Genomic DNA, 11,540 nt, shown 5'->3' with positions numbered 1-11,540 from the left:
TTGGACTGAAAAGTACCGATCACTCCACCTCACCATTTAAAAAGTACCCAAGATACTGAAAGTGTAAGCATCTCAGCAAGAAAAATATTACCGCAACGAACCATATCTAACAATTAAAAAAAGAGTGGAAAGCCCCAAGATAATATTGAAAATGAAACCTCTTTATACAAAACAATAACAAAATGAAAATCATTTTACATTAATGAAGCAAGGGGAAATTGACTGATTTATCTATAAAGATATTTATTTAATTTTTTTTTTTTTTATATATATATATATATGTGACAATCATATAAAAAACATGATAGGTGACATTATCCATAAGTTCAAAACACATTTGATTTTAATTTGCTGTACAAATATTACATCAAACCCAGAGACTTAAAGCAGATTTACAACCCAAGCAGTCTACTCAGAGTTACAGATCCAACATTATAACACATCCCTACATGCCAGTCCATTCAACAGGCACCACATTACACATGTAGATCAACAACAGCATGGTAAGGTCTTATGAGATTCTCTCACATCACTGCACTGAAACTCTCTACAAGCTGCTGTTTGTTTTCCCAGCACCCTTCTTGATACTAGGTGGTGTTTTCTGGACCATCGAGAGCGTATCTCGTTTCTCAATCTTCCTCAGCTGCTTCTTCTTCATTCTCTTGATCTTTGCTGTATTCTTAATCTGAAAGGGGCAAAACAGTTAAGAGTTATTTAAAAAGACAAACAAAGAAAAACTCGACAGATAAAAGAGTGTTAGTAACAACTGAATTTTTGGTGCAAATTGACATTCTGCATTTACCACTTGCACAATCTCTGCTTTTCTTTCATTTTCGGCTCGTCTTCTCAGGTTTTCTGCTCTCCTTCTCTTCTTCTCCTGCAAATTTAGATGCAGAACAAGCACATATGACTAATGTTCACTTTAAGTTTTTAACTTCAAAACTCCATGATATTGTCCACAATGTCACCATCACCAGGATTCTCAGAAACGGACACTTTTATTGAACAAGGAAGCATTATATTGATCAAAAGTGAAATAAACACAGCCTTAGTGAACATAAGAGACTTGTAACTTATCAATGCAAGTTGTATAGGTGTTGGACACAATGCAATAAAAAGAAAAAGACAAAAACACACAGGTTTGGTGCATAAACTCGCCTCTTTCTCTCTGGCCTGCTCATCTTTCAGCTGTTGTTGGTACTGCTTCACCAGCTGCTTCTCTCTCTTGGCCTCCATCTTCTTTTCCCATGAAGAACGCAGAGGTTTGTCTCTCAACAGAGCAGAGAACCTACAAAACAAAGTCAGACAGATAACAGACAGAAGAAACACTAAGACAAATAGAGCTGGTTATACTACAAAAATAGTCACAGGACAAAACGGGTTCGAAAACTTAAGTTTATGTATCTAGGCATCGTTGTGGACTTATAGACATCCGAGAACATGAAAGCAAACACTCCAATTTAATTAAACAAGCCAAGTACTATCAGGACAGCAATACGACTCTTTATAGTGTTAATCACCTTTGCTTATTTCTGTCTTTCCATACTCTTCCAGACTTAGGTTTCCCAAGAGGTACCATTTTACTTTTCTTCTCACTGGATTCTGAGTGAGTCTTTTTTTTGGCCCTTTTCTTGGGGTCAATGGGACCATTTGACTCAGTCTTTATATTATTTACCACATTTTCCTTCTCACTGGTCTGATCTGAGCCTATCAAGCCTGCAGTGTCCGGAACTGACTCTTGACTGACATCTGCTGATGTAGATACATCTGTACACACTGGTTCTGTCTCTGAACTGCACTGATCGCCTTTAGTATCTGTTGTACATTCATCAGATGGTGATTCCTGCCGAGACTCGGTGACTCGCACAACAGACTTTCTGGTCCGGCGGACGGGGGTTTTGGCCGCGGGTGTCCGTAGTCTGCGCCCGCTCCGTGTGCGGCTCACAATAGGAGAGTCCTCTTCATTATCGAGAGCTTCTGTCTCTCCGACGTTTGTTTTCTTGTTTCCAGACGCAGGCATCATCAGCGTTGTGTCGATCAATACAATACAACAATATTTAAACAGTACTAAGATCTACACGTGCGGAAACACACGTGTATTGTTATTGTGTTTCGCCGAGAGCCGAAGAAAATCATTCAGAAGCGCTCGATATCGCTCCCTAGTGGTTGGGAGACGCGTAGCAGTGATGGAATACGACTCATTTCCGCGAGTCGGTTCTCGAAACGGTTCAAAGATCCGGATCAGTGACCCTTTTGCGCTATTGTTTTTTAATGCTTTAATGTCAACAAATAGCATGTATGTACAATGCCAAGGCAAGTATAACAATGAACATTTCACATGCATCAACAAGAAGGAGCAAGGAAAAAGAGGGGGGAAAATAAAATAAAAAAGGAGAGGGTACATAAGCATCAGTTTACAAACAAATATATTATGCATATTCTACACTTCCATATATGTTACAATGCAGTTTTAATACAAAAAATGTACTTTGCAGGTAAGCATCACTGGATATTTTTTATGTTAAAATGTTAAAGGAGGAGCATATCGTTTTAATTGCTTTACTATTTTTTGATTTTGACATCACATCTATTTTAATCTATTTTTCAAGCACTATAAAAAGAGGTTTGCCCTTTGTAAACTTGCATTTATGAATGTGAAATTTACATAAAAATAAAATTTCTATTAAAACGAATCCTTTAAAGAGCAATCCTTATATCACTGGCGTGATTCAATAAGGCTTCAGCAGTATTCTAGGAAAATGTATTTCCCATAGCAATGTAGAGTGACCGAATTGAAGGGGAACTTCCAGATTATTCCGAAAATGCTGGGTATACTGGCAGGAACAAAACAAATGAGAAATTTGAAGAAGCAAAAAATGCATGTATTAAGACAATAATGTATTTTCGCAAAAATTAGGTTTTAGGTTAAAACGTTTAATTCGTGAACATGTCTGATGGTTCTCGATATTTTTTTGTTTGTTTTTTGCGCACTTGTTTATATCTGTGTCTATTTCAGTTCAAATTAATTTCTTACGAATATATATTTTTTTTTAACTCACTGTGCATAAGTATTTGCGTTTTTAATTTTACTTCATTGAATTGCTTGTAGTGAAAATAAATAATAATACTAGTTCGGATTCAAATAAAGTTAAAACTCTTATTTGTTCGTCTGAAAGAGACGCTTCTCAGGAGATGTTGACTCGTTCGATTCGTTCAGAGCAGTCTTGTGAACCGGTTCATCTAGTTCATTTAAATGATTCGACTCCAGAGAATGATTCATTCACGAGTCGTACATCTCTAGTAGAACCAAAACAATGGCGTTTGTCTTCCGGTCTATTACTCGCCTGTTCAAACACCATGGCGCCCGGTGTCGGACTGATGTCGGTTCTCCTCCTGACCCTGCCATTGGTCACGGTAAGTATTAACTTTATCTGTTTCTTTAAATAGTATAATTTTAACCAAACCTTTGATTACTAATAGATGCATTGGCTAGTGTGCAGATGTTTTCTCCATTAGGCTACTTGTAATTATGAGATAGTGATTGTATATGTTTTATATATTACATTTGTGAAAAGTGTCATATTTTTTAGTGTTTTGCAATTCAGAGAATTTGCAATTTATAGATGAATATTCCTGCTCTGAGAGATTCGGTCAGAAGTTATGTAAAAAATCTTTAAAGCTGACAGGTGCGTCCAGTCTGTCATGACATCTGTCTTGTGAGGAAGTCAGTTATCAAACATAAACATGATAATGGCAGTTTTGTTGTGATATTTAAAGGGATAATCGCCAGGATATGACAATTGTTTGTCCTCATTTATTCATCATCATGTTGTCCCATATCAGTATGATTTTCTTTCGAAATAAACATTAATATTTTAAAGGATGGCGAAAAAGCTGCTCTTTTCCATACAATGAAAATGAATGGGGACTGGGACTGTTGTCCCAAAAAAGAAAAGAAAAAAAAACCACTGTGAGATGTTTTTGTTGCTCACATGCCACTCAAATCCTCTTCGTATAGAAATAAAATAGCTTAGATATTCTGCAAATATATTTGTTTGTGTTCAGTGGAAGAAAGCAAGCCAGTTTGGAACATAAGGCTGAGTAAATGAGAAATGAGTTCCCAATGAATACTGTACCTACTGGTGATTTTTTATTTTTTATTATTTTTTTTTTTGTCTCCTTTAGCTATCAAAAAACAGTTTTCATGTTTTTAAAGCACACTATATCTTCCTTTTTTTTTTAGTATGCCACAAAACCCAGTTTCTCCATCGATTACCATCAAAACTGCTTCCTTAAAGATGGAGAGCAATTTCGCTACATCTCTGGCAGCATCCACTACAGCAGGATTCCCAGTGTTTATTGGAAGGACAGGCTACTCAAGATGTACATGGCTGGTTTGAACGCCATCCAGACGTAAGAGGAACTAGACTATGATTCAGTGTCAGTCATATGAAATATTTTGAGTTCGCCATGGAACATCTGTAGAAATTGTGTTTTCCAAGTCTAGAAAAGTCATGGATATTTATAAAATCCAAATCATGGACATTTTAAGTTGCTTGTTGCAATTACAATTGATTATGTAATTATTTTGCAATATGTAGTAATCAATGGAGATTCTTTGGCCAGAACTCTGAATATTATTTTTCTTCTAAGTTTTTATAAACCCATAAGATGATTTCAACTTAGATTTTCCAAATGGCCAAATGAACCCACAGATATGTGCCGTGGAACTTCCACGAGCCGGTGCCTGGTCAGTACGACTTCAGCGGAGACCGGGATCTAGAGCACTTCCTACAGCTGTGCCAAGACATCGGCCTGCTGGTCATCATGAGACCGGGCCCCTACATCTGCGCGGAGTGGGATATGGTGAGAAAAGACTGAGAGACAACTAAATTGTAGGCAGAGACACATGTATTTTTTTTTCCATGCGTGCCCTATAAAGCCAATAATTCTGATTTAATTAAAATATTTAAAGTATTATTCCATAGAAGTGCTTGAAAACCTGAATAGATACTTTTGGAATCATTAGAAGACTGATGTAATGTTTCAAATGTTATTTTAAAGTTTAATCAGTGTCCAGTACTCCAATATTTCAACAAATGAGCAGTTGTGTATAGTGAAAAAGAAAATTGTATTGTAAAGGAAACAGAATATGTGATGGACCTTTTCTAACCACAGCTGGCTCAATATTTCTTGTTTTAGGGGGGCTTGCCTTCCTGGCTGTTGAAAAAGAAAGATATTTTGCTGCGATCATCTGATCCAGGTAATACAGTTATTGATTAACCTCAGATGGGAAAATATGCAGTTGAATGACATGTATGGCTTATAAACTACAGTAATTCATTCAGAGCTCTTTGTATTATTCTAGATTACCTTGCAGCAGTGGATAAGTGGATGGGGCAGTTGTTGCCCATCTTGAACCGTAAACTGTACCAGAATGGAGGACCCATCATTACGGTGCAAGTAAGACAGTTATATAACAATCACTCTAATGAAAGTAACATGTATTTATATGCGTGTGTGTCAGATGTTTATTTACGCATTTGAAGATCTTGTTTCACACCTTGCATATTGCTTAACCCATGGTACTGATCAGTGATATTTCCTGTTGAACTAGTATTTTACAATTGTCCATTTCTTTTCTGCCTTATTATTTAATATTCAAGTTGTCTGCTTAGGATTTCCATGGGTGTGATGAATATTTTTAGTCTATTAAGCCATTTCAGTATATATTTAGGATATATAGTATACATACTATATATGTACAGTATCTCACAGAAGTGAGTACACCCCTCACATTTTTGTAAATATGTTATTATATCGTTTCATGTGACAACACTGAAGAAATGACACTTAGCTACAATGTAAAGTAGTGAGTGTACAGCTTGTATAACAGTGTAAATTTGCTGTCCTCTCAAAATAACTCAACACACAGCCATTAATGTCTAAACCGCTGGCCACAAAAGTGAGTACACCCCTAAGTGAAAACGTCCAAATTGGGCCCAATTAACCATTTTCTCTCCCCGGTGTCATGTGACTCGTTAGTGTTACAAGGTCTCAGGTGTGAATGGGGAGCAGGTGTGTTAAATTTGGTGTTATCGCTCTCACTCTCTCATACTGGTCACTGGAAGTTCAACATGGCACCTCATGGCAAAGAACTCTCTCAGGATCTGAAAAAAATAATTGTTGCTCTACATAAAGATGGCGTAGGCTATAAGAAGATTGCCAAGACCCTGAAACTGAGCTGCAGCATGGTGGCTAAGACCATACAGCGGTTTAACAGGACAGGTTCTACTCAGAACAGGCGTCGCCATGGTCGACCAAAGAAGTTGAGTGCACGTGCTCGGTGTCATATCCAGAGGTTGTGTTTGGGAAATAGACGTATGAGTGCTGCCAGCAGTGCTAAAGAGGTTGAAGGGGTGGGAGGTCAGCCTGTCAGTGCTCAGATCATATGCCGCACAATGCATCAAATTGGTCTGCATGGCTTTTGTCCCAGAAGGAAGCCTCTTCTAAAGATGATGCACAAGAAAGCCCGCAAACTGTTTGCTGAAGACAAGCAGACTAAGGACATGGATTACTGGAACCATGTCCTGTGGTCTGATGAGACCAAGATAAACTTATTTGGTTCAGATGGTGTCAAGCGTGTGTGGCGGCAACCAGGTGAGGAGTACAAAGACAATTGTGTCTTGGCTACAGTCTAGCATGGTGGTGGGAGTGTCATGGTCTGGGGCTGCATGAGTGCTGCCGGTTCATTGGGGGAACCATGAATGCCAACATGTACTTTGACATACTGAAGCAGAGACTGGGCCGCAGGGCAGTTTTCCAACATTCAAACAGAAGGTGGAGGAGTGCAAGGTCTCTAACATACACCAGCTCCGTGATGTCGTCATTGTAGCAAAGTGTCATTTCTTCAGTGTTGTCACATGAAACGATATAATAAAATATTTACAAAAATGTGAGGGGTGTATTCACTTCTGTGAGATACTGTATAAGAGTAAAAATACATGCAACGTGTAGATAAATAATACATATTTATTTATGTATTTTCACACTTTTTCAGGACAAATAAATACATTTTTCCCCATATCCAGGTTGAAAATGAATACGGCAGTTACTTTTCCTGTGATTATAATTACATGCGGCATCTCAGCCAGCTGTTTCGCTCTCATCTGGGAGATGAGGTGGTCCTGTTCACCACAGATGGAGCAGGTGTGGGTTATCTCAAGTGTGGATCCCTCCAGGGCATCTATGCCACCGTTGACTTCGGCCCAGGTCTGCATATCCTATATATCACCAATATGACTTGTATATTATCTTCACTTTCCTTAAAGTGTTTCAAAAAATGCTTATTACTAAACTTCTGACATTACAGGCTTTCAACTCTGAATTCAGTAAAAACTGCATTTGTTGTTGTATGTTTGTGCAGGTTCAAATGTGACTGCTGCTTTTGAAGCACAGAGACATGCAGAGCCACATGGGCCTTTGGTAAGAAGCAAACATTTTCCTATCAGTGGTTGAATGTAAAGACAATACATTTGAATGTATTTAAGAAGCAAATGTTTTTATCTGAAGCAGTAAAATGTGATGTTAAACATTAACAGATAGAAATGTGCTCTGGAAAATGGAAATTACAGCGTTTTTTTGCAGGTGAACTCTGAGTTCTACTCAGGCTGGTTGGATCACTGGGGCAAGAAACACTCTGTGGTTACCACAGCTGCTGTGGTCAAGACCCTCAATGAAATTCTGGAAGTGGGAGCCAATGTTAACTTGTGAGTTGGTCGCCCATAATAACAACCGAACTGAAATATCCATTTTACATCGAAAACTGACTTCTGAAATTAATTGATTTTTGTATTTTACTTTATTTGTTTGTTCTTGCTTTCCAGATATATGTTCATCGGTGGAACTAGCTTTGGCTATTGGAATGGTAGGTTTTGGAGATTTGTAACTCAACAAGCCAAAAATACATTAGAATGAGTGTCAATTCATGTTTTTATCAAATTATAGGCGCCAACACTCCTTATAGTCCTCAACCAACCAGCTATGACTTTGACGCCCCGCTTACAGAAGCTGGAGACCTCACAGAAAAGTATTTTGCCATAAGAGAAGTCATCAAAATGGTAAAGATTGGAAAAGTAGCTATTTCTTAAAATAATTATGATTTTTGATAGACAAATTCAATGGCTGCTAATGATTCAAACTGATCTGATTGTTTTTTTTTGTTTTTTTTATACAGTACAAAGAAATACCAGGGGGACTGCTGCCTCCATCAACACCTAAATTTGCTTATGGGCCAGTGCAGATGAAGAAGGTTAGTCACTTTTTGCCTCTTTGCCTGTCTACTGTTGTAACATGATTTATATTTTCTGTTTTCTGTAAAACACCTCAGTTTTTCTTGCGACTAAAGTGTGAATGATCTCTTCGTCCTTGCAGCTCAAGACTGTGTCAGAGTTTTTAGATATATTATCTTTCTCTGGCCCTGTAAAAACTCTTTACCCGCTAACATTTACTGAAATGAATCAGGTATGCCCACATCTCATCAGTAAATGTGAAGTTCTGTTCAGTCATGTTAGTTATTTACATGTTCCCTCTGTGCTCATTGCTTTATCTTATTCGTGCATTGACTATGGATGTCTCATTATTTGGTCAGGCATTTGGCTTTATGCTGTATCAGACTGTGTTACCTGTCAATTGTTTGAAGCCCACCCCGCTGTCTTCCCCTCTAAATGGAGTCCATGATCGGGCCTACATATCCATTGATGGTGTAAGAAGCACTGTTTTACTCTGTTGATATGTCTTACTGAGCTATATACGCAGCTAATAGCTGCGATGGTGCTCTGTAAGATTTTAACATAAGATAAAGTTTGTGCACCGATTTATATCTAATTAGAAGCTTTTGCATAACACAACATTAATATACGCTACCATTCAAAAGTTTGGGGCAGCAAGATGAAGCAGCCCAAGTGTGTACAACATTGATAATAAACAGAAATGTTTCTTGAGCAGGAAATCAGTATATTCTCATGATTTCTGAAGGATGATGTGGCACTGAAGACTGGAGTAATGATGCTGAAAATTCAGCTTTGATCACAGGAATATATTACATTTTAAAATATATGCAAATAGAAAACAGTTGTTTTAAATTGTAATAATATTTAACATTTTTACTTTCTTTTTTTTTTTTTTGATTAAATAAATTTTGAGCATTAGAGAGTTCTTTCAAAAACATTACACAATCTTACTGACCCCAAACTTTTGAACAGGATTGTTAAATTTCATCCTTTGCTTATTAAATCCTTTTATTGTTTAGATTGCTGTTGGTATTTTGGAGAGAAACAAGGCACTCACCATTAATATAACAGGGAAAGCTGGCAGTCGTGTGGAAATCCTGGTGGAGAACATGGGGACAATCAACTACGGCAGAGAAATTAATGACTTTAAGGCAACCAGAACTTTCCTATCCACTTCCTGTTTTACTAATTCTCAGTCCCTCAGCCTGTTCTAACAATCATAAATCCCACTGAAAAATGTAGTCTGTTATTCCTCTCACAGCTTTCAAGCTGTGTCCACAGCAGGGTTATTATTATTATTATTATTATTATTATTAACTAAAACAGACTACTAATTACAAAATTCAAAAACATTTTTGTTAATTGAAATAAAGCTAACATGATATAAAATAAAATCTTAATATAAGATAGAAAAACTTAAACCAAATGAGCATTAAAAAAAAATAGAAATGAAAAATAAATTAAACCTAAATTTAAATAACGTAATTAACGTAAATATTTAGTAATATTAAATATTATTAAAATAAAAACAATCTTAAAAATGATAAATGCACAAATTCTTAAAACTTCTGTAATAATAATAATAATAACTATTATTTTTATTTATTTTATTATTGTTATTATATTTTCCATATCCTTTCTTCCCTTCTCCATGTCTCTTTTTTCACTTCCTCTCTCTGTTCCTCAGGGTCTGGTGTTTAATCTGACTCTGGGTGCTGATGTTCTGGGTAACTGGACGGTGTACTCTCTGAATATAGATGAAGCGGTGCACAAGGGCCTGTTATCGGCTTCGAGCGGATTCATCTCCACCTCTAGCAGCTTCAATACCTCCCCTCCTCCTGCTCTTTCACCTCCAACCTTTTACGCTGGCAGCTTCATCATCCCCGACGGCATCCCTGACCTCCCTCAGGACACATACATCCAGTTTCCCAACTGGAGGAAGGTAGGAGCCTTAACTGATTCTGTTGGTTATACTGAAATCCATTTATAAATGTGAAGAGATCAGATTCCCAATAGATCAGCGGTAGTGTAATAAAGAGATCACATCGTACGTTTTATTTCAGGGTCAAGTGTGGATTAACGGTTTTAACCTGGGCCGCTACTGGCCGTCCCGTGGGCCACAGATAACACTCTTTGTCCCAGCCCACCTGCTCAGCACCCAGGCCCAAAACAACATAACTGTTCTGGAGTTGGAGGCGTCACCTTGCTCCTCAGGTTCCTGCACTGTGGAGTTCACTGACACTCCCGTCATAAACGGCACTGTGAAGTCAACCGGCCACTACAAGAGAAGTTCAACAGACCTTCTGGAGCAGAACGATCTTAGAATAAAACATTCACGTCACACATTTTACTGATTTGAAGGAGTCTAAAGTAGGAAGTTGTAAAAGATATGACACACATGAGTACTGTATGGTATGGAATATATGATGATCATTGTGAATCTACAGTAATATATCACACATGTACAGTAATGTAATGTACAGTAATTCGCAGGTGTCAAAGCTGCTCAGAGAATGAGCTTTGGTCTTAATTTTAATGCACTAGATGCCTTCAAGATGATGTTACCATTGATTTGATACTGCTGATTTTAAGCCCTTCTATTATTTGCACCTGTAATTCTTTTAAATAATACTAGAAATCTTTGACAAACATGCTATGGTGTTTTGTCAGGTGCTCTTCTTTTTTTTTTTTTGCAAATGAGTGACTTTTTTCTTTTTGCACAGCATGTTGGTTAATCCTTTGTAATATGAAATAATGGTACATTTTTTTGCATTCAATCTTTGTCAGCGATATGGTGTTTTCACATTTGTTTTATTTCAGCGGTCTAAAGTGGGGTGTTTACAAGAATTTGGTTTTATGTGTGAAATCTCCAAATGAGCAGCGATTCACTTACGGTGTGAGTTGTCAAAAGCACGTTAACCTTTTCTAATGTATAAAATTCAAAGCATTATTTTGCATAAAGATGATGGACAGCTTCTGTACTGATTTCAGTGTACTTGAGTTATATTTAGCAGATTCTGACAAATATAGTAGGTCATCCGGGTATTTCATGCATACAGAAAATGTGCATACTATGCGCAGCATACATACTGCAGAAATAGTAAGAGTAGTATGATAGTATGGGATTTCGAACACAGCCAGAAAGTTACCCTGCGCCCCAATGTTCATACTATCCATCCTAAATGGTATGTGAGATTACAATAAGTGTCTCAAAGCATATTATGTTGAAAAGAGTGTGTCAAAAGTACC

General features: G+C 37.3%; 2 protein-coding genes across 2 annotated transcripts; one reads left to right on the top strand and one right to left on the bottom strand.

Moving 5' to 3' along the window:
• Nucleotides 1-276: 276 nt before the first annotated feature.
• Nucleotides 277-2,161, bottom strand: LOC306873512 (uncharacterized protein). Its single transcript, XM_079422854.1, has 4 exons — nucleotides 1,521-2,161; nucleotides 1,159-1,288; nucleotides 803-877; nucleotides 277-685 (listed from the first exon to the last, which is right to left on the bottom strand). The coding sequence occupies exons 1-4, from the start codon at nucleotides 2,021-2,023 to the stop codon at nucleotides 548-550; spliced, it is 846 nt and encodes a 281-aa protein (XP_079278980.1). The 5' UTR covers nucleotides 2,024-2,161; the 3' UTR covers nucleotides 277-547.
• A 1,123-nt stretch (nucleotides 2,162-3,284) lies between these two features.
• LOC306874202 (beta-galactosidase-like) lies at nucleotides 3,285-11,082 on the top strand. The gene is made up of 16 exons (XM_079424069.1): nucleotides 3,285-3,414; nucleotides 4,244-4,413; nucleotides 4,716-4,866; nucleotides 5,203-5,263; nucleotides 5,369-5,463; nucleotides 7,092-7,272; nucleotides 7,427-7,485; nucleotides 7,648-7,769; nucleotides 7,887-7,927; nucleotides 8,008-8,120; nucleotides 8,237-8,311; nucleotides 8,434-8,523; nucleotides 8,651-8,764; nucleotides 9,311-9,442; nucleotides 9,979-10,233; nucleotides 10,355-11,082. Exons 1-16 carry the CDS (start codon nucleotides 3,358-3,360, stop codon nucleotides 10,643-10,645), a joined length of 2,007 nt encoding a protein of 668 aa, XP_079280195.1. The 5' UTR covers nucleotides 3,285-3,357; the 3' UTR covers nucleotides 10,646-11,082.
• Nucleotides 11,083-11,540: the final 458 nt, after the last annotated feature.

Source organism: Barbus barbus, assembly GCF_936440315.1.
Source record: "Barbus barbus genome assembly, chromosome: 8".
Taxonomy (NCBI): Eukaryota; Metazoa; Chordata; class Actinopteri; order Cypriniformes; family Cyprinidae; genus Barbus; species Barbus barbus.
Note: the sequence above shows the minus strand (reverse complement) of the source record. Positions and strands in the feature narration are given on the sequence as shown.

Bases quoted from the DNA above. Each gene is read 5' to 3' on its own strand.
- LOC306873512 (XM_079422854.1), bottom strand. From the start codon at position 2,023: ATGATGCCTGCGTCTGGAAACAAGAAAACAAACGTCGGAGAGACAGAA. The intron at 1,289-1,520 runs GTGATTAACACT...TTTGTTTTGTAG, and splicing joins AAAGACAGAAATAAGCAAAG to GTTCTCTGCTCTGTTGAGAG. The intron at 878-1,158 runs GCGAGTTTATGC...CTAAATTTGCAG, and splicing joins AGCAGGCCAGAGAGAAAGAG to GAGAAGAAGAGAAGGAGAGC.
- LOC306874202 (XM_079424069.1), top strand. From the start codon at position 3,358: ATGGCGCCCGGTGTCGGACTGATGTCGGTTCTCCTCCTGACCCTGCCA. The intron at 4,414-4,715 runs GTAAGAGGAACT...ATGAACCCACAG, and splicing joins GGTTTGAACGCCATCCAGAC to ATATGTGCCGTGGAACTTCC. The intron at 4,867-5,202 runs GTGAGAAAAGAC...TTCTTGTTTTAG, and splicing joins TCTGCGCGGAGTGGGATATG to GGGGGCTTGCCTTCCTGGCT.